At 46.0% G+C, this 22,819-nt stretch overlaps 2 protein-coding genes across 2 annotated transcripts in view; one reads left to right on the forward strand and one right to left on the reverse strand.

Annotated features, from left to right (window-relative positions):
• Window positions 1-8,457, forward strand: part of USP53 (ubiquitin specific peptidase 53) — a gene marked incomplete at both ends in the record, with an annotated part of 34,004 nt that extends 25,547 nt beyond the window's left edge. The window contains 3 exons of the mRNA XM_080697818.1: window positions 2,544-2,637; window positions 4,290-5,084; window positions 8,406-8,457. Of these exons, the coding sequence (XP_080553944.1) occupies window positions 2,544-2,637; window positions 4,290-5,084; window positions 8,406-8,457 (941 nt within the window). The remainder of the gene's footprint in view (window positions 1-2,543; window positions 2,638-4,289; window positions 5,085-8,405) is intronic.
• A 9,456-nt stretch (window positions 8,458-17,913) lies between these two features.
• On the reverse strand, window positions 17,914-20,866 carry FABP2 (fatty acid binding protein 2; the record flags this gene model as incomplete). The annotated part of the gene is made up of 4 exons (XM_080697937.1): window positions 17,914-17,964; window positions 18,324-18,431; window positions 19,333-19,505; window positions 20,800-20,866. 4 exons carry the CDS (start codon window positions 20,864-20,866, stop codon window positions 17,914-17,916), a joined length of 399 nt encoding a protein of 132 aa, XP_080554063.1.
• Window positions 20,867-22,819: the final 1,953 nt, after the last annotated feature.

Raw genomic sequence — 22,819 nt, forward strand, 5'->3', positions numbered from 1 at the left:
ACTCGGCTGCCCCCTGCCGCCCCGCCACAGCATGGCAGAAACCGGAAGTGTTTTGTAAACACTTTTTCTTCTTAAAACTTTTTATAAATTATAGGTACATATTATGTTATGATTTTTAATATACTATGAAATGATTAAACCAGGCTAATTAGCTTCTTTATTTCTTATAAATTGCTTATAAGTTTTAGCTTTCAGATCATAATCAAATATAGATTTTTTTTCAAAAAGTAATATATATATATATATATATATATATATATATATATATATATATATATACATATTTTGGTGGTTCTGGGGTTTCTGAAAACCCTTCTACCTCCAGGATACACTCTCAGATACCTATTTTTTTTTTACATATATTTTTATTTGGAAACAGGGTCTCTTAAGCCAGCGAGGCCGGCTTCTAACCTGCGCAATCCTCCTGTCTCCGCCTCCCAAGTGCGGGGATTACAAACGTGAGCCACCACACCCGGCGTAATATTTATATATTTTAATCAACTGTGTAGGTTCCAGTTGAATTTTAAAGTTTTTTTAAAAATGTATCCAGAATATCAACTTGGAATTAAAAAGGCTCCTATAATAAAATTCCGTGAGATTATTTGAAAAAAATAAGTAAATGCTTTCTTTATTTATTGAACTTATTTATAGTACTGGGGATGGAACCTAGGGGCATTCTACCTCTGGGCTATACCCTCCAACCTATTTTCTAGTCTTTATTTTGAAACAGGGTCTCACTAAGTTGGGGAGGGCCTCGCTAAGTAGCTGAGGCTGGTCGTGAATGGTGATCCTCCGGTCTCAGCCTCCCAGGTACTTAGAAGCATGAGCCACTGTGCCAGCCAAGTAAGTGCTGTGAAGCTCTGTTTCGGGGCCCTTTTGTTTTCTGGGTCTTCAGTTCACAGATGTGGTGTAGACTAGACGGGAGGTCGGAGGTGGGAGGAAGCTACAGCAGGAGGGCGCGCCTCGCTGAGGAGGACACTTCACCAGTGTCCAAGCCAGTGGCTTGGTTTTCTCTCAGATTGAGGTGCAGAATTGTGACTTTGCAGGTTAATGACATGTAAAAGCTAGCTTGCTTTTACAAGCTAGCTCTGGGGCGGCCCGGGCTCCAGGGGGCATGAGCCATGCCCGCAGAGGGGCTGCGAGTCTGAGATGGCACCTGCCCACAGTGGACAGTGGCGCCAGACTGCGGCCTCACGATGTCTTCATGAAGCCGGGACTTTTGTTTCTGTGGATTCTATCAGTATTTGCTACATTAGTCATTAAAACTGAGTATTTAAAAGTCACGTAGAGAATAAGGAACTAATCACATGCAGTCATAAATACTGTTTTAAATGAAAAGTAACCTGCAGGGAGTGGCACTGGTTTACCTCCGCAGCCCTCTTGGTGCCTGGGTGACGGGAGGTGGCTGCACCTCCTTTGTGGACACAGAGAGCCGGCCTCACACACTGCAGAGGGAGATGGGGGTTGTCTCTGCAAGGCTGATCACCTGGTGGACCCTGAAGTCACAGTGCTGCCTTCCTGCTCTGTGACCCTCATGCCCACCATCCATTTACACGTGGAATGGTTGAAAGTTATTGGCTTGCAAAATTAAGTGTCTTTAGATGTTAGTGCATTTCATTATATAGAATGTAGCTGTCACCACCTATCCAAAGTTGCTTCTGTGTTTTGTTTACTCCTTGGTGCTGTGATCTCCCCGGCCGTATACCTCAGTTCCCTCCTGTGTATGACATGCCACAGCATCTTCTGAGTGCTGGGAAGCTGCAAACTCTTGGTAGATAGTTTTCCAGAGTTCCATCTAAAAGTATGAATTTTAAGGGCTGGGAGTGTAGCTGAGAGGTAGGATTTCTCTGGGTTCAGTTCCACACACACACACACACACACACACACACACAGAGAGAGAGAGAGAGAGAGAGAGAGAGAGAGAGAGAGAGAGAGAGAGAGAGAGAGAGAGAGCGCGCTGTGAGTGTAGCTTGGAGGTACAAAGAAGAAAAAAGTGCTCTGTGCAAGCCAGGTACATTGGCTCCAGGAGGCTAAGGGTGGAATTAGAGGTTTGTGGCCAGCTTGGGCAACTTAGCAAGACACTGTCTAAAAGTCGAAAATAAAAAGGGCTAGGCATGTAGCTCAGTGGTAGAGCATCCCTGGGTTGAGTCTTCGGTAACACAGACAGCCCACCTATTTGCCAATTACATGTGAGGCCTGAGGACAGTTGAGTAACAAGTCTGAGGAGACATCATGGTCAAGCCTGGGCCTGTATGCGTTCGTTAGGCAAGCATGGGTGATGCTGAACCTTTGAACCACTGGTTCCTCTTGTGTAAGATAGGCTTTCTTCCTCAGGTGTTGTAAGCGCTGCGTATGACTAGGGTGAGCACCAGCTGAGGGTGCTGTGTATCCCCCGCGTCCAGACACCTGACCCTCCCGCTCCCGCTCAGCCGGTGTTGCTGGGATTCCTGTGATGTAGGTTAAAATGGATCATTATCTCACCAGCAAATGAGGATAGGTAAGAGGCTATGATTGTTTTCCTCTCTTCTCTCCGCCTACCCCAGGACTCAGAAAAGAGCTTGAGGATATAGAAGCAGTCTGTAACTCTCCTGAGCTCCACCCAGAGCCACACCCCCAGCTCAAGAATCACGCGATAAGGTAATCAGGGATATTTGGAAATAGTACAGTCTTTTTTCCTAAATGCATGTATTACAGGAACTCCTTATCTCTATGACGAGCATGCATACGTTTTACTGCCCTGGACACCGTGGGTCTGTGGTGTGATGCCTGTCCTGCTAGGAATCACACTGGGATTGGCCTTGTGGTAGAGGCTGTCAGAGCCCCAGGCTCCATCAACAGCAGGCGACACTCCTCCCTTGCGGGGAGGGGGGACCGAAGCCACAGGCGGTCTGGACCCTGTGTGTACTTTTCCTTACTCATACGTGCAAACTCAGTGCCTTTCCGTCTTGCCTAAGCACTTGCCGGGGGCTGTAACCTCTGCAGTTCGAGATGAGGCAGCAGAATGGGCACCAATCTCTTTCCTTCTTCAGTGTCAGAGAGAGAAGGTTTTCACTGTAGACTGTGGCAGCTTACCCAGGGTTTCCTTCAGTTTGAGTGGCGACCTCTCCCGCACCTGAGGGAGGCCCTTCACAGCCTCTCTTCTTGGGCTGGGTTTGCCGTGGCACTGCCTGTAATACTTGTAGTTTGGGCCACGTCAAGTAAGAGAAGGCTGCCTGGACCCTGTCAGCCTAGGAGCGCAGACCAGAGTGGTATGGAGCGTGTGGATGGCCAGACACAGGCACCGCTGTCAGGATGGCGGTGTGCCCTGGGGACCTCAGCCGGTCACTGCAGGGCTTTCTATTTACTATCCCAGACTGCAGCCGGCATGGGTAACTGACACCAGGGACGGTACGGCGCTGCTGTCTCCCCAGCCAGACCGTGCCACACGAGGGAGGAACTGGTGACATACCATTTACCTTCACCTTAGAAGTAGTTACCTTATTAAGGATAATTTTGCTTAACTAAAAAATAATAACATTAATAAATATAATAATTATTTCGCAGTACCGGGGTGGAACACAGGGGCATTCTACCTCTGAACTATACCCTCAGCCCTATTTTTTAGACTTTTATTTTTGAAACAGGGTCACACTGAGTTGGGAAGGCCTCGCTAAGTAGCTGAAACTGTCCACGAACTGTAATTCTCCAGTCTTAGCCTCCTGAATGCTGGAATTAACTACTTTTAGAAGTATAATAATGGCATTTTTATCACTAGTAACAGTAATTGCAGTGTTTTTATTTGAAGTAAATTTTAAAAATACATTCCTAATTATTACAAGTATGATTTTGGAGACTAGAGTTAGTATAGTGTTGGGGTTAGTTGGTGTTAGAGTGCCTCCTTAGCTTTCACAAGGTCCGCTTTCGACCCCTTATCAGCCCCAAAGGAAAAGGGAGAACGGTGAAGAACTCATTTGGTAATGATGGATGTCGTTGGTCAGCACTCATGTATTCTGGGCATTGGGGTTCAGAGGCGAAGGTGTTGATGGCCACAAACTGCTTCTCATTTCTGTTAGGTGCAAAAGTAGCATAAAGGCTGAACTGGGGAGCTGAGCCCACAGGATAGAGAGGGCACAGTGCAGGGCACAGAGGGCACAGGTGGGTGAGTGAGCAGGGCACAGGGGGCACAGTGGGGTGAGCAGCCTGCAGGGCTGAGGTTGCACCGGGCAGGTGAACCTGCAGGATGTTGTTCCCTCCTCTGGCTCCCGTCATTTTATAGGCGGCACCATAGCTCTGTTCTCATTTCTATTTAGGACTCATCCCCATGAAGCCAGCAGCAGCTTGGTTCCTTCCCCCAGGCCCCCGGTACTCCAGGGTCACAGTACGAGAGAATACGTCCTCCAGGCCGAGCTATGGAAATGTCAGAAGCCCAGTGAATGCAAGTCTTCTGAATGGACTCACGTGGAGCATTCTGAGAGACCAGAGCTGCCCCTTGGGCTTGGTGCCGGCTCTGCCCCCACGGGGAGCGTGAGCAGTAATGGAGCGCTTTCCCTGTCTTCTTTCTGCTCCTCACACCTGAGAGCTACCCCGCAGCAAGCCCTGCCTGAGCACTGTCCCAACAGCCCTCCATCCAGGGAGTGTGCGGCCCGGCCGGACTGCGCGGCTGGGGGCTGCCTGATGCCAAAACCCTGCCCCAGTCCACCTCCACCACTGCCACCAAAGAGCCACGCTGTGACCAGTGTGCCGCAGCCGGGGAGCAGCCGGCATGTGCCAGCCATGCTCCCGCTCCCCGAGGCGCCCGGCGCCAGCTCACACGCGGCAGCTGGACCACGCTCAGGAGCGCATGCAGCTGTGGACCTCAGCCCTGCAGCCCAGGACTGTCAGGCCAGCCCAGGGCCAGCCGCAGGGTCCGGCGTCCAGCCGGCATGGCCAGAGGAGCCGGTCTCCTTGACTACCTACTTCTCAGTGGACAGCTGCATGACAGACACTTACAGGCTGAAGTACCACCAGAGGCCCCGGCTCTGCTTCCCAGGCAGCTCCGCACCTCAGAGCCAAGCTCCAAGCTGCCCCCTGGGACAAAGACACAAGCCCAGCGTGCCCTGCGACAGGTGAGCGTGGCGCCAGCAGCTCGTTCCCTTGGCAGACTGACACGGAGGAGCAAGACCCGGGCAGCGGAAGGCGCAGGAACCGTTCTACCTACAGAACGTTAAGAGTGTGCAAGCTGCTTCACGGTGACCAGTGTGGCACAGTGAGAAGTTCCCTTTGAATAGAGAGAACCGGGGAGGTGTCATGAATTTGCCAAACGTGTGAAGTTGGATAAAGCTGAGGCGCACCCTCTGTGTGGCTAGTAGACCCACAAGTATTAAACTCCCCTGTGGGTTGCTAAGTTATGCCCAGTGGAAGCCCTGTGGCAAGTAGCTGGTCCAGTCAGGCAGTGTTTGCTTTGGAAGAGGGCTTTCTCGTGGGTGCCAAGAGACTGCGCCCGTGTGTCTTGACTCTGCCTTAGTCTGCCGCATATGAGCTCTTCAGTGTCTTAAGAAACCAACCCATGAATTTTATAGCGTTGGGGAAAGAATGCCTTAATGATTTACAATTTCTAAATTTAAACATCGTGTAAAACAAATTTTACTTAGAGCTTTTATCCTCAGAATACCTAGTTAACATAAGTTAGGCCTTTGACTATTAGATGTATTCACAAATATACCTTCAGCCGTGTAAGCTAAAAAGTCAAAATACTAAACTTTAGCATATTTATTTGTCTTGTTATGTTATTTTCTAATTTTATATGAAATGTGAAAGTTTTATTTTGGTTTACTGAGGCTGCTGACCACCAGTGTTCGGGGCTGGCCGTGGCCTCGGGTGGGCTGGCTCTGCCTGACCTATGCTCCAGCCTCCTGTCTTCCTTGGTCCTAGTCGGGGGCTCCTTCTATCACCGCCTTTCGTAGGGAGGGTTATTTAAGCAGACACGTAACTTGGGCATCTTTCCAGCTCTCTGTCTTAAATAATTTTGCCAGCTACCTTCATAGAGAAGGCTTTGTTTAAAAATTGAAAGGAATTTTCGTTATGAGCATATGAGTGAAAATGAGTTACTTTAATTGCCTTATTAAAATAGTTGCCATTTTACTTAAGCTGATAAACTGTGATTTAGAATAGTTTCTATCATGTCTACTCCTGAGATTTGAGAATTATAATAGTTTTCTTTACATTCCTAAATGGATACTTCATAAATATGACTTCACCAAAATTCGGTGATATAGTAAATTTAGTATCTTGTCCCATTCCATAAATTCATTAAAACCTTCCAAAATGCAAGTGGTTAGAACTACAGATAAATAGAAAAGACTCGATTTTTAAAGACTCAGCTAGCCACTAGGTGTGGCAATGCACACCTGTACTTGGGAGGCAGACAGGAGGATCACAGGTTCAAGGACAGCCTTAGCAACTTAGTGAGACCCTGTTTCAAAAAATAAAATAGGATTTGGGGTGTAACTCAGGTAGAATACCACTAGGCTCAATCTTCAGTACCTCCTCCCCCCCAAAAGTCTCGCCTTAACCCATTATCAGATGTTGGCCAGCTTATCTCCACGTATGGAGAACTTTTTGCTAGCCTTTTCTACCTGTAATAGTTGGTGGTTATTTTATATTCTCCTAATTTAGAAATACTTGAACACCAACTATATTAAGTTTTATCTTTTAAGAAAGTTTATTTTTAAATTTTTGGGGATGGAGAGTTTGTAAATAATGTAGTTTGTAGAATTGTATTTGAAATGTCAATGTTTTTAAGTACAGCTTTTATAACAGTGTAAAATGATAGAAAAATGGGCTTGAAGTATTTTTTACTGGCTTCCAAAAATTGTAGGTTTATTTTTAACTTTTATTTGGTCAATATGTTCAGTAGAAATACAGTATTTGAAACATTTGAATTTCTGTTCATAAATTTATCTTTTCAACTTACACTTGAGTTGCAAATGTTAAAACAGAAATGTCCACCTTCTTTTTAATGTATTATCTAGTTAAAAGTCTCCTGAATTATGTAATTTAGTACTAAAACCAAGAGCCATCTGTTTTATGTTGACTCGGCACTCCAAATAGGTTCAATGCCTGTTTATTAACCATGCAAATGTTAATCTTTACTTTAGGGCGCCTATTTACTTCATAGATGTTTCCATGTTAGAAGCTTATATAACCTTTAAAATAATAAACCAACAGTGGTTGAAATGTTTAAAATATTCACATTCAGAATACTGTATTTTCATGTGGAGTCAGTTTCTTTGGGTTCAAACAGTTTTTAAGACAAACTGGATTTTAAGTTAATATGGTTGGATATTTTGCATTCATGAAATGCGCTCTGCCCCCACCATGGACTATGTAATTTACTGGAAATGTAATCCATTTAAAGCCTAATTGTACTTGGAATATCACTGATGGCAAGATCACATCACAGCATACTCCCATGTTAAACCCCAGCAAAGTCTAAAATGCATAGCATCCAGTTCTAGAGAGCCAAAGTCTGACTTTGTGGACCATGGGGTTTTGCAGCCAGGCAGCCCAGCCTCCAGGGCGTGCAGGCAGCCCAAAAGCCCCACCGAGTACCCAGCGAGGCTGAGCACTTGGACCCCAGAATCTGGACTGCACCTGATTTGTGTCTCGGCCTTCTGACTTTTTCAATCATTTTAAAACACAAAAAACATTCTTAAAGGCCTTCCTTATAAAAGCAGGTGGTGAGCCACTTCTCCCAGTGCCCTGGTGCAGCCTTCTAGAGCAAGATCAAGAGATCCCTTCACTGATGGCCAAAGTCCTACTTTCCGTAGTACTCCCAGGCCCCGTAGGACGAGGTGTTTGCTCTTAACGTGGGAGGACCCCTTCACGTTTCCTTGTAACTGCTAATAAAACAGCCCAACTGCAACTATTAGAAGTCATTTCATTTACATGAAATCCAATGTGAAACTAAGGAGTTTATCAAATTAAAATCACCTTAACCTTTTGATGTCTGTTTTTGTTTTAACAAGTCTGCAGCCTCTCTTGGTGTCCGTTTGTATGCTCTATAGGCCTTCAGAGTGTGGGTGGGCAGTGCAAGCCATTCACTAAGTCACAGCAGAGGTGGTTCTTTTCTGGGGTCAAGGACCTTGTCCTGCCATTTTGTCATGTTAGAATAAGGGGAGTTGTTCACAGAAATGGAACCAACGGGATGTACAGAAATGTAGTAAGGGGCACGGGCTCACATGACTATCGAGGTTCACAACCCCAGAGCCACCCCGTCCAGGTCCAAAGGCCGGAGGACCAGCAGCGCTCCTGTCCAGCAAAGCGGAGGAGACTTCCCCTTTCTCTGCCTTTTTATTCCAGATCCTTTGAGGATGGGAGGGCACACAGCTGGGGGGAGTGGCTTCTTTACTCACCCTCAAGTTTGACTCAATGCTCATCTCTCCCAGAAACGTCCTTTTGGACACGCCCAGTTTTACCAGCTCCTCTGGATCCCGCTGACTCAGAATTAGTCATCACACCAGCTCTCAGCTCTCCCTCTCCTGGGAATGCTCAGAACATCTGGCAGCTGGAGCAGCAGGCTGGCTTTAGGCTCAGAAAGGTGGTAAGGATGATGAGCAGGCTGTGTGTGATGTGAGAGTAAGCCACAGGAGCACTGTTAGGCTCACAGTCTTACCTCCAGATAATGTGACGCAAGAAAACCAAACTCAGTCACACAGGTGCACATTTATTAGACGGAAGTACTGTGAGCAGCATAAAAGCAGGCCATGCGACCTACTCGGCAAACACACTGAAGTCCACATCTGTTCCCATGACGCTTCAACCACAAAGGGTCTCTACCACAAGTAACACCATCTGAAGCCTCACTAGCTTTGCAGCTGTTAGGCCACTGTCCATCCAAAATCGTGTCCGGACCTGACACTAACCTCGAGGGCTTTCTGAAAGGCAGCAGACGCAGCTTAGCGGCTCTTACACATTGATTATAAGGGAGGGGAGTTCCCCCAGCATTTCAGTCCATAAGCGATACCACAGATCTCAACAAGAGCCACTTATATTTTCTATTATTCCTAAAACTCTTCTATAATAGTAGATATTATCTCTAATAGCCACTGTATAAAGTCTATAGGACTAACAGGAGTAGCTTCCAAAGGCTTAAAGTAGCTGTCTTGGGCATGTGGCGCTTCTGACTGATTAAATGCCAGGTGATCACGCCTGGGATGTGTTCTTGTTAAATTACATGTAGACTTTTAAGAGAGAACAGCAAGTGTGAAAGTAAGCTCCGTGAAGGCAGGGGTTTCTGCTTGGCTCACTGCTGTCTCAATACCTTCATGGCTTACCATCCCTGTTTTGTGGGGGAAAAGTGGCTCCGTTTGCACCTCAGGCTAAGGGTGAGGGAGGCAACAACTTGGGAATGACCTAACGCGTGGCCAATAGAGGGCTCTATGTGAGTTACAGGCATCATAAAAATAAGTGTTTTGGCTGCAAGCAGACCTAATAAACAGTTATCATAAAGTAGGTTTGAAACAATCCTATTTTTATTGAGCTCATTGAGTTTAAAAGGAAACCAGGGTGTAGGTTTGAAGCCAGCCTCACCCACTTAACGAGACCTTGTTTCAAAAAAAAAAAAAAAAAAAACAGGGCTGGGGGTGTAGCTTGGAGATAGAATGCCCCAGCACCACAAAACAGCAACAAAAAAAGTTTAAAAGGAATTAGGGAGCATATTCTGGTTAGAGGACATGTATGCTAGCTTTCCAATATTAGATATTATCTAGTTTCTCAACCTGACAATGACATGTCTTTTCAAAAGACCTAAAAAGATAATCTAGAGAATAAACATATTTAGAGACAATTCACTGTGAGCTATAGTTTCTGTATAGCTTTTTGCCCCTGTAATCTAAGAACACTTGGTTCTTTCTCTTGAAACTGAGTAATTTACTTTTCAATGTATAAACACCTCACCTCATTACACACTACATGATCTGAGTCAAATTACATCTTCCCTTCAAATGTTAAGAGAAAGCTATTACTGAATTTCTTAATGAATACACTAATCATTCATGTACAAATGCTCTGACACCAGCCCCTGAAAAGCCGTCAGACATTTAAAGAAGTTTTTCAGTGAGAAGTAATGAATCTGGTTTTTCGGACTTGACTATGAAGGAGCTCATGGCTAACTGCACAGTTTTCCAAGTGAGTTAACACAATGTATAAACTTAAGGAATGGTTCCTTAGCGGTTCGATTCTGGTGGCGTACAATCCTATTTCCTTTATTCAAGAAGTCTGTAGTCGTTCTCAGAATTCACTTCCAAATCCAATTTCTCCAGATGTCAGCAAGCCAGTCTGTAAAAACAAAGTATTTGTGAACTTTAACACTTCATGCCAACCTCTGAAAATATTGTCTTGGTCACCTGTAAAGGCCTGAGTCATTTATGCCTGTAGGTGATTTTTTTTTTTTTTTTAATAGACGGCCTAGAAAGACCATTTCCTCATGTCTCCCATACCCAGAACTGAAAATTCCTCATGTCTCCCATACCCAGAACTGAAAATTCAGGTCATTAAAAAAACAACAACAAAACCCCACTGCCTTGAGGTCGGTGGGGGTGGCCTGGGGAGTTGTTTACGGGCACACCCATCCCTGCCTTCCACTCGGCCACACCACCCAAGACAGTAGACGAAGAGTTTTACATTTTTGCCACAACTTAGAGTGAGGTTGGGGAAAGACGACGAACTGCCCGTCACCCCTACGCGCAACTCTGACAAGTGAACCCGCGTCCGCCCGGGTCGCCTTCGGGCTGGCGGCGCGGTTCAGGCCGGGGACCCTGGGGCCCGCTGGGCTCTGACTGCGGGGCAGGCGCCGCCCCGAGGTCCTTGAGTATCTGGGAGGCTGAGCCAACGAGCGCGGGCTCAGGGCCAGCCCCAGCACCCCGGCGAGGCCCTCGGCACCTTAATCAGACTTTGAGGAATAAGACGCTGGGGCTGGGGCCCGGCCGCTCACCACGGCAGGAGGTACACGAACACGAACAGCGCCAGGTCGAACAGGACGAACAGCCACACGTCCAGCCAGTACGAGTGCTTCGGCCGCCCGTCGGTGCCGCAGTGCGGCCGCGCGGCCAGCGCTGGCGGAGCCCCCGGCTCGGGCCCGCGCCGCTCCCGAGCGCCGTCCGCCATGCTGCGCTCCATCCTCCGCTGCCTGAAGCCGGAAGCCGGCAGCCGAGGTCGCCCAATCGCTGCGCCCCGCCCCGCGCAGGCGCAGCAGCGCGCGGCTTCCGTGACGGCCCGCAGGTAGCGCGGGCCTGCCGGAAGCGGAAGTGGCCGCCCGGGCGCTGATCTGGGCGGACCAGTTTCAAGTGGGAAGGGCGAGCGTCGGACCGAAAGTCCCGCCCAGACCTGCCTCAGCTTCCGCCCGGGCAGGTCCACACGCTGCACTGCCGGGGCTCCGCTCTCTGTGGCGATCTCCTAGTCGAACCCTTTGGCAGAACTGTAGGAAGGTCGCTCCAGTGTTTTGGTAGTGTTTCTGGCACTTTACACTGCTTTAGGTTTTTTTTGGGGGGGTACTTAGAATTAAATCCAGGAATACTACACCTCCGAGCTACACTACCAGCCTTTTTTAGTTTGAAACAGGGTCTCACTTAGTTGCTGAGGGTCTAAGTTGCGGGATCTGGTCTTGAACCCTCGATCATCAATAGGCCGGGCGTGGTGGGCACGCTTGTCATCCCAGCATTCAGGAGGCTGAGACCAGAGGATCGCGGTTCGCGGACAGCCTCAGCTACTTCGTGAGGCCCTCTGCAACTCAGTGAGACCCTGTTTCAAAATAAAGAATAAGAAATAGGGCAGGGGGTGTAGCTCGGAGGTAGAAGGCTCCTGGGTTCCATCCTCAGTACCGCCAAAAAAAAAAAAAAAAAGAAAAAGAAAAAGCATCTAGACATGCATCCTGAAGGGAGATGACTCTAATTGTATTATCACACAAACTTATCATTACATCTTCATAAAACGTTTTTGAAGCTAGAGTTACTACATTTACATATTCAGAAAACAAGACAAAGAGAATGAACTAAGGCTACAAAAAAATTATAAAATTGTCTGGGAGTGGTGGTGTATACCTGTAATCCCAGTACTTGGAGGATTGTGGGTGTGAGACCAGCCTTAGCGATATGAGAGATATGTCTGGGGGTCTAGCTCAATAGGTAGAATGCCCTTGGGTTCAATCACCAGTACAAAAAAATATTAATAAAATTGGTTCCAAATTCTTTATGCTCTTCTACAACTGCCCAACCTAGCTTCAGTTTGCCTCCAACCCAGTTGCTGGGTTATACAGACAAAGATAGCATGCTGCCTGAGAAGAAAAACACCACTGTCCTTGGACTTGTAGGTTCTGGGAAGGAGGATCCATAACCTGAGAATTGTACTCTATGCTGTAGCCAGATTATTTGCTATTGTAATATTAGAAAAGACCATGGACTTCAGTGACAATTAGTCTGTCTTGGCAAAAATTAAGAAAGACAGACAGTTGCTCCAGGACTCTTTGAAAAATAAAATATTGGGGATGGGTGTGTTGCACAGGTCTCTGTTTTGGATCCTGGGCCTCAATGTTTGTCTCCTGGCTAGTTTATTCCCAATCTCCAATTTGAATCTCCACTGTAATTGGTCCTTATCTCCCTTGCACTTGGCCAATTCCCAACCCCTAATGACATTCTGTGCAGTTTGGCAGGCTCTCCTAATCTCCTGCTGCAAGCTGGTTCTTCCCATTCTGGTGCCCCCTCGCATCCTTCTTGGTTAATCTTGGGATACCCTCACAGTGATTGTTCTCTCCTGGTGCTGCCCCCCTCCTACTATTCTTGGGATCCACAAACTGGTTGTTCTCAGAATTTGGCCCATGGGTAGGACTGAAGTTTAGTTTCAACTTGTCACCTGAGGCCCTTGTATCCTGACCTGTCTGCCTGGCCACTAATAGCCCTGTACATTACCTTTCATTGAAAAGGGTGCTTTCTCTACCTCTAATTAAAAAAAACTTAGACATTTTCTTCACACATTGTGTGGCACATTTGCGAGTTTTATATCAGTTTTACGCCAATTGTCTTCCCTATTAAGTATTATTTATTGGGGAAGACTATATTTTTAGTATCTTTACAGCCTCTACAGTCCCTCAAATAGTGCCTTGAAATGTGGAATACATTTTATACTTACTGAAATGTATTTTGTTATATTCTGCTATTCTAGCATGATCCCAGTCAAAATATTTACTGAATTATCTCTTTTAGAACATAATTATGTAATGATACCATTAGATCCAACACTATTTCTGGAGGGTTTTTTGTAAATACTAATAACAGATATGAGCTTATCTATTTCCCTTTTAAGGATTTCCCTTCTTTAATTTCAGTAAACACTTCTGAATGCCTGTCATGTACCAGACATTTGAGAATCCCTAAGAGACACAGGTGCGGTGGTTGTCCACCTCATCGGACACTCTAATCGGGCTCATGTGAGAGAGCAATGGGTTTTCAGGCTCTCACAGAAGCTGGGCCTAGAGCGCTGCCTGTAATTCCAGTTTTGGGGAAGCAAGCGAGGAGGGCTGCAGGGCGCAGGGCCTGCTGCCTCCACAATGTAGCGACATTCTCAGCAGCTTAGTGAGACTGTTTCAAAACAAAAACTAAAAAGGGTGTAACACAGAGGTAGAATGCCCTTGGGCGCCATCCCCAGTACCACAAATCCAAACCAAAACAAAATCCTGTGCCGCAGAGCCCGGGGATTCTGCATAAGGACTTGTGTGTTTGGAAGGCCAAGCACTGGGCTCTGGACAACCTACATACCTCTCTTCCCTACACACTTAACACGCATACAGACTTCAGCCACAAGAACTCAGCTCTGTGTATTTTAAGGTCCTATATAAGATTTTGTTTTGATAAGGCATTCTGCTGTTTTTTTAAAGTTTAAAAAGTTCAAAGCCAGGCATGGTGGCATACGCTTGTAATCCCAGCATTTGGGAGGCTGAAACAGGAGGATCTTGGTTTGCGGCCAACCTTAGTTAGGCCCTTTTGCAACTTAGTGAGATCTTGTTTCAAAATAAAGAGTACAAAATAAGGCTGGGGGTGTAGCTTGGAGTTAGAATGCCCCCCCCATACTGAAAAAACAAACAAGTTCAGCATGGCATAGCTTAAGTGTTAGGTGTAGGTGGAAAAGTTGCAACTCAGTTTTGAAATCATATGTTATGTATCAGCTGAACAATCAACCTGTTATCTGTTTTATTGAGATGTGGTGGTACAGTTATTGAGGCTGGAGGAAGAAAAGAAAGGTTAGCCAGCAAAATGTGTCATGTCTCATAAAATTAATAATAGGATTTCACGCAGAGACAAAACAGCTTTAACATGGGCATGACCTGGTGTAAATGTTGCCACGTTGATAATTGCTATGTGAATATAGAGAATATTGACCGGAATTAGACTTGTAAGTGTGAGCATCAGCAGTTAATAGCAGTCATCTCTGGGAGATGGTATCAAAGAAAACACTATCCTCTGTGCGTATCCATATTTTCTCAATGAAAATGCATTAACTAGGAGTTGTCAAGAAAGATTTTTTGAAAACAGGTTAGAAGAAAAATAAAACTAAGCCAACAGTATTACTTAAACATTTCTGATGAGAGACCACAGATGCTAAGCGCGTGCGTATTAGGGGTTTTAATGACAAACAGCAGAGCTTTTCAACCCAAATGTGTGGAGCCGTGAGGGTCCTCGGGGCTACCCCAGGACGAGCAGAGAAAGATGCTGGCAGCGTGGCCACGCCTCCACCGCAGATGCCCTGTGGGACAGAGGCACCTTGTGAAGGTTTCTGCTCTGGTGAGGCCTGTGTCAAACAATCGCCCTGTGCCGCCGACGTTCAGGTGCCAAAGCGGCAGCTCCCAGGCGCCTGTCCCTCCACAGACAGTGGAAGAAGAGGCACTTCATGAAATAACTTTATCCGAACTCTGGAGAACGGCCAGAGGGCTACAATAGCCAGACAAGCGCCAAAACAAAATACACGAAGCAACAGAATGGAAGAGGGAGATAGAAAAGGCTTCAGAGCTTCAATACTCCACTTGGAATAATGGGTAGAATGTTTTGACAGGCAAGTGTCAAGAAAATAGAAGGTCTGAGCAACAGCATAAACCCACTGGGTGGAGCAGACACAGGTGCGCTCTCCTCCCTCTGCAGCAGAGCACAAATTCTTCTCAAGTGTGTATGGAACAGTCTCCAGGATGATCCGCATATTAGGCCGCAGGGCAATTTTAATAAATTTAAAAGATTGAAATCATACAAAATCTCTTCTTTGACAACAACCTCTGCACCTGCTGTTGGTGGTATGGGGCAGAAGGCAGGAGGGTCCTGCCAGGCCTCAGGGCAGATATTCAGGGCGGGGACTCCCGGGACGCCATGCTTCACCCAGTACTGCTCAGTTGCTCCCTGTCTCCTAACATGGCATACCTCTGCCACCGCTTGCTCCTTCGCTTCCAAGTGAGTCTTCAGTGACGTCTGTCCCACCTGTAGCCTGCGGTTGGCGGTGGCCTGGAGGACATGGCTTCCCAGCCTGCACCAGCACAGGGTGTAAGGAGCCTGCCCCCAGGCCACCCGCTCTGAGGGCAGACCGGGCGAGCTGACAGGTGGGTCCACTGGCCCCCAGGCCACCTGCTCTGTGGACAGACCAGGTGAGCTGACAGGTGGGTCCACTGGCCCCAGGCCACCCGCTCTGCGGACAGACCAGGTGAGCTGACAGGTGGGTCCACTGGCCTGGGCTCTTCCCAGCAGTGTCCGTCCTGAATACTTGATGCCTGCTCTGATCTGAAGTGCTTTCTTTGAAGCTAGTTTTTACTCAGTAAGTGAAAACAGCTTTTGGGAATAGGCTCGAGAAAGAAAAAGTGTCTTCACGTTAGTTTGCTCTGCATGGGATTTGAACTAGAGAGGCACTTAATAAATGTCACTTCAAGCTGAAGAATATGCTGTGTCCCGCCTTGCTGGACGACTTCGTAGACACTGAACCTCTAAGGCCGGCCTCAAACCTGCAGTCCTCCTGTCTCGGCCTCCCAAGTACTGTGTTCACAGGTGTGTGCCACCATGCCCAGCTTCTCTGTCCTCTTTAAATTGCTTCCCTTCCCATCATATACTGATTGTATCTCTCAGATTCATACTTCCTAAACAAGTGGCCACTGAGCATCAACTGTTCCTTTGCACGGTGCTCGAGCTGGTCAGATGGTGACCAGTCAGCAGTACCGGTTTACAGCCGTTGGGAGCCAGGCAGGGTGGCAGGAGGTCAGCAGCTGTCCTGGCCTCAGCAGGGGCTATGGAAAGGCAGTCCCTTATCAGGTAATCGGTTTCTCTCCCATACTAATAATAATGGAGATTTACTGCCAGGAAGAATATAAACTGTGAGAAAAGAAAGCCTGGAGCCTGGCGTGGTGGCGCACGCTTGTAATCCCAGCATTCAGGAGGCTGAGACCAGAGGACTGAGGTTCGCGGACAGCCTCAGCTACTTAGTGAGGCCCTTTGCAACTCAGTGAGACCCTGTTTCAAAATAAAAGAATAAAAAATAGGGCAGGGGGTGTAGCTCGGAGGTCAAATGCCCCTGGGTTCCATCCCCACCCCCCCCACACACACACACAAAGAAAGCCTGTAATAAGGCCGGAAGTAGGAACGTGTCTAGCCGCTAAGTTGCCCTATTTTGAGTTGGACCTAGCTAGTTGGAGTGCTAGTCTTAGATGCAGCTAAGGATTAAGGGAAATCTTTCTTGAGATGTTCTTGTTTACAGCAGGCTGAGTCAGAGCGTAGATCGTGATGTACTAGACTGAAAGTCAGGTCCTACACCTAAAGCTTGTGTCCGCTGTGGACTGCACAAACTTCGACCAGCTAACACGCTTCTGTGTCTTGGTCTCTGCACTCTCAGAGCCAACGCCTGCACGTTTCCCGTTTCACATATGTACGCAATGAGGGTATGTAAGTAAAGCACGTTGACCCTTCTTTTAAAAAGCATGTGAAAGCCTAAATAATATTCCTGTATGAAGGTTCTTATGAAATGAACAGTGGAGTTACATTTTTGTTTTTTCCTTGGTTTTTGGTTGTGTGTGTGTGTGTGTGTGTGTGTGTGTGTGTGTACGCGCGCGCTAGAGATAGAGCTCTCGTGTGTGTGCACATTTGATGTGTGCATGCATGTATAATGCTGGGGATAGGACTTGGGGCCTTGTAGATGCTGGATGCGCTTGCTTTTCTTTATTTCTAGGTTTTCTGATTGTATACATATACATATACATATACATATACATATACATATACATATACATATACATATACATATACATTACTTTATATATATTACTTTTATAATATCAGATGTCATCAAAGGAATGATTCGAGCCGGGCATGGTTGGACACACCTGTAAGCCCAGTACAGGAGGCTGAGAAGGGATGACTGCAGGTTCCTGGGCATGTGGTAATTTAGTGAAACTGTGTTTCAAAATAAAAAGGGATAGGGCTGTAGCTCAGAGGTGAAATGCTCCTGGGTTCAATCCCCAGTACCCAAAAAAGAAGAGAAAAGAAAGGTTATTCGCAGCCAGCACAACCAGCACAAGTTTTTAAAGAACCCCATGCAGGTCGTGATTTTAGTTTACAAAACATGAAAATAAAAGTCTATTAAGTGGACATTGTGTAGCATTTTTAAAGGAGAAGCGGCTTATAAAACAATGTGAAAACAGTATTTATTTTTTGTCTTAAAATGTCACAAATTCTTTTAGAACATCAATAAGTGTGTATCTTAAAGAGTATAAGACAAATTGAACCATAAATATCTTTTGCTTTGGCAAGACTGAACACACACCAGTGTTGATACAGGACTATGGGTCAGCAGCCTGATATCTGGCGGGGAGAGGAAAGCAGGCCTGATGCACGGCTGATTTCCAGCCGGTGTGCCTCACGGGCCCAGCTCCAAGAACCGTGTTTATTCCTTTTTGAAGATCCTCTTGGCTTCTACTCCTTCGTATGTATAAGTCTGAAAGATTGCAAAGAACATAAAAGAACTTGCCATTAGATATGTCTAAATTAGGGTATATTAGGGCTACTACACCTTTGAATGAGTTGATACTGTTTTTTTTATATTGGAAAATAGTATTTTATGCAGAAATAGGGTATGCTCATTAAAACACATCTGGCTTGTAGTCATTTACACTTTCAGTTAAAATAAGCATTATATATATTATCTCTCTGATAGATATAAAAATAACCTATTTTTAAGTTAGTAAGATTTACAAGAAAATAAGTAACGTTTATAAAGATATAGCTTATCAATGACAACAATGGTTATGTACACATTTTTGTGTCTGGAGGTAGTTACCACTTTTTGAAGCTCACCTGGACTAGCTCGTCACCTATAATTTCTCGTACAGCAATCAGTGCGTTTCCATTATCCACTCGCTTGAACTTCCCCACGAGTTGGTTTCCCTCTATGGTCCAGGTCCCCTACGAATAATAATAGTGGTGTTTATTAGGGTCTTGCCACGGATCGCACTGTTTTGAGCTCCAGGGGTGACTTTTTCATTCAACAGATGAGAACGCTGTGAGCGGCCCAGCGATTCCCGGAGTCCAGTCAGGGCCAAGCCTGGCTCTGAGCTCCAGGACGTGTGTGGTCACGGCCCTGCCTCCTGGGCATTCCCACTTGCTGAATTTTAAGGCAGATGAGTGGGGAAACTGATGGAATTGCAGTTAAACGATGGCTGCAAACATATATACGTTATTTAGGGAAAACCCCAAGGCAAAAGCAGTTTGTAAAAAAAATCATGTGAAAATGAGGACTTCCTAGTGTTTAATCTTGAACATGACAGGCGTGTTCCCAAGGACTTAGTGTGGCATAAGCCTTTCCATGCATTATGCGTGACTCACTCACTAACTTACTATCTCAGTGTCCTTATAAAATGGCTAGTGTGTGTGTGTTGCTAGGGATGGAGCCCAGGGCCCTACACATGCCAGGCAGGGGCTCCAGCTGTGAGCCACATCCCCAACCACTCAAATGGCCATTTTGTTTAAACTACATAACTCCGAAAGCTTTTGTTGCTGCCAGCATGTAAAGTTGGAAATACTGAGCTTTGCATCACTTTGTAAGTAGCCCTATTCTGTCATTCAGAGGATATTTTTCTGATTCTTATTGTTCAATCCAGATTCTTTACAGAGGTGTGTGAAAATAAAAGCACTGTACTTAAATACCCCGCCAATTTCTGCCATAAATGATGTGGACAGACTTCACTGGCTTCTTCCGTAACGAAGGAGGCCTGCATTAGCCACCTATCCAGTGAGCTGAAGCAGAGATGATTTAAGCACCGAATAGAAAAATCAACACTGTGTGGCTCATAAGAAAGGTCCTTACATTGAGCTCAGTTCCATCTGCTAGGCTGTAAGAAAAGTTGACACCAAGTTCAAAAACAATCTCGATGTTTCGAAAAGCACTAGATTCTTTGACTGTGAATTTATTGCCGTCTTGTGTAATGATCAGTTTCAGATTGTCATGAGTGGCCAGCTTCCTTTTCACCATGTTAATACCTGCAAAAGCAGAGAATGGAGGAATAAAACCCCAACGCACAGATGCTGGTTTCCTAAGCTCTGCTCTCCTGTTTACTCTCCCCTCGAGGCTGGGGAAGAGGACTAACATCGCACCTCTGCCCAGCAGCACTGAGACAGCCTCTGTAGGAAATGTTCAGACTCCGCAAAGTCGAGAATTGAGTCAAGCTGTTTTTCTAGACTCAGGAAAAATCAGATGAAGCACAGGCCTGTCGGATCTTGGAGCTGATTGGTTTCAATAAGATAAACTCTATCAGTGTTAGGTAAATAAAATTCCAGAACTGTCAAATGAAAGATTAAAAGTATATTCATATATTTATGACAAACTGCAACTTTTATTCTGCATATACAGTATTTTTAAACACTATTTTGCTTTTCTTAGTTGCTTTTAAATTTGAGCTTCATAAATGCCCTTGTTTTTTGTGGCATTTCTGACTGATGCAAAAATGGAAAAAATTAACAAATTGTAAATTTTGGCCACATTTATTATTTGTACAAATCTCATACATTTAAACATAGAATCCTTAAACTATAGGACATAACTGGTGCTGATTTATGTTTTGGAGAATGCATAGATTCATTTGTCCATCTTGTAAGGTGTACAGTCTACCAGAATATTGATAAAACAGTTAAATTTAACTCCCCAGAGAAAATACATAGTTTCTTGAGGAAATTCTCTGTTTTACAAGTCAAAGGTAAAGAGAATTAAATCTAATATTTTCAAAGTGAGCTTTGATAGAACTCTTTTCTATTACTTTATTATATGCTCTGCATATATTCAATGTTTATAAATCTAAAATTGTCATTACCCACTACCATTTTTCTTACCCTATCTAAAAGTCAGGTTTTTTGGGTGTGTTTTAGTACTGGGGGTGGAACCCAGGGGCCTTCTACCTCTGGGCTATACTCCCAGACCTATTTTATACTTTATTTGGAAACAGGATCTCACTAAGCTGCTGAGAGCCTCACTAAGTAGCTGAGGCTGGCTTTGAACCTGTGCGATCCTCCTGTCTCAGCCTCTCAAGTGTGAGGATTACAAGTATGTGCCACCACACCTGGCTACAAGTCAGTTTTCAATGGTATGGGTTAGAGAGTGAAGATCTTTTAGGAAGGTGTGGCTCTTTTTTATTTTGGAGGGTGGTGCTCAGAGCGCCTCTCCTCCACCAGTGAGACAGGGGTAGTGGTGGTGGGGGGCTCACTCCTGCGCCCTCCCAGCAGGAGCCTCCCAAGCCAGGAGGAGTGGGCCAGGAGCGGGGGAGCTGAGGGGGAGCCTCACCCATCTTCTCCATGAACTTGTCATAGTTCTCGTTCCGGTCCACCTTCCAGGTACCGTCGAACGCCATGGTCTCGCAGAGCTGGCCTCGAAGCAAGATGCAGCCCGTCCCTAGGGCAGAATTTATTCTGTGGCTTATCTTAGATGAGCTTTATGCTGTGATGTGGAGGTTTAAAGTCCAAGAGATCACCGATGTGAGGCCAGTCCAGCTTCTCTGTGCATCTCCTTCTATCTTCTGAAAATCAACAGATATTGAACATGATAAGCGTGCCCACTCTGCCTTAAACTACATGTTCACACTAAGGACGGGAATTCATACTTCCTGAAGATAGCTCTTTTACATATGAGTTCAAAGTGCACACTTTATCATATGTGGAAAATGAGACTGTTAATGACCTATCCCTTTTTATAATTGCAGCTGTAAAGTAAGACTTTATAACAAATACAGTTGAAAAATATAATGTTTGAGACTGGAAACATTTTCTTTGATTTTTAGAATTATTTTATTGAGATACAATTAGCATAACATAAAATTAAACATGTTAACTAGCATAAGGGGTAAAACCCACTGCTATTCGGTGGAGTCCCAATATTGTGCGCACATCGCTGTTTTTCTGCCCCTGACAGTTTTAGCGTCCCTCCAAACCCCACACTTCTCACACCTGTGCCCCGTTTGCAGCCTCGCCAACCACTCGCTTTCTACCTTGTGGATTTGTCTTTTCTGAATATTGCATGCAAACAGAATCACACAACAGGTGGCTTTTGAGGTTTGAAGTTTTACTGTATGTTTTTAATGTTTACATATCACTGCCTTATGTTTAATTGGCTACATAGAAAAGCCCATGGATGATGGGTTTATCTATTTATTTTTTTTAGATTGGAAAAGTAGACCTGTCTGGTCACTGCAACAGAATGTGGCATAGGGGAGGGACCTGTGGTTTTTAGTGTTTTTTTTTTAGTTTTTTTGAAACAAGGTCTCACTGAGTTGCAAAGGGCCTCACTAAGTAGCTGAGGCTGTCTGCGAACCGCGATCCTTCAGTCTCTGTCTCCCAAATGCTGGGATTACAAGCGTGCACCACCATGCCCAGCTGACATGTGTGTTTTAGAGAGAAAAGGCCTTGAGTGTTGATACTGCACAGTGACATTCAGTACTGCGGCAGCCGTGGCCAGATTTCTCCATATCTTTGAGCCCCGGTTCTCTCGCCTATCGAATGCAGAGCATAACACCTGCTCTGTAAGGCTTTATCAACATATTATCTGAAGCGCCCACTGGAGCCACCGGTGGGCATCATGTACTCAGTAAACGTTAGTTTCTCTCATTCCCGGAGAAAGGAAACTCCAACCGCAGTGATAGTTAGTCTTAGAAGCATCCCATTTCTCTACCTCTTTGCTATTTTGTGAAGAAAACTTCTGGCGTTTATTAGAAAGCCACCTAAAAGTGTTGAGGTGTTTTGTGACTTGCACCAGTGGTTGGCTTGGGACCGGGATCCCTGGGATCTGCCTGTTAAGGCAGCGCTGTGCTTGGCTCCCGCTGCAAGGGCATCTTTCCTCCTGGGTCTCACAGCCACTGAAACGCACGCCCCACTCTGCCCTCCGCACACAACTCTTCTTCCTCTCCAGCCACTCTAAGACTCCCAGAAGGAGCAGGGGCTTGTGGAAGCCAATGGCCCGGGCCCCACACACCTCACCAATGGGCACGTCTGACTGACCTCACGTCCAGCAGTGGCTGTGCGCTCCTGTGCAGCCAGCCTGGGGGCCTGTTCACCACGTGGACTCACCCGCCTACTCCTCTAGCCGAGGTCACGGGTTTGCTCTGCGGTTCCTCAGTTCTTACCACGTACCTGGACTCCACCTTCAGAAGGTTCTGTGAGACCTGTGGACCCATAGAAACCTTCCTCAAACACCCTTCCCACCGATGATCGTGTTAAGCCACCCAGTGAAGTGGCAGCCCAGCCCCGTCTGCTCTGGTAATCCTCCAAGACTGCCCCCAGGTTTGGGAGGTGTGCCCCTGGCCGCAGATGCG

Source organism: Muscardinus avellanarius, assembly GCF_963383645.1.
Source record: "Muscardinus avellanarius genome assembly, chromosome: 6".
Taxonomy (NCBI): domain Eukaryota; kingdom Metazoa; phylum Chordata; class Mammalia; order Rodentia; family Gliridae; genus Muscardinus; species Muscardinus avellanarius.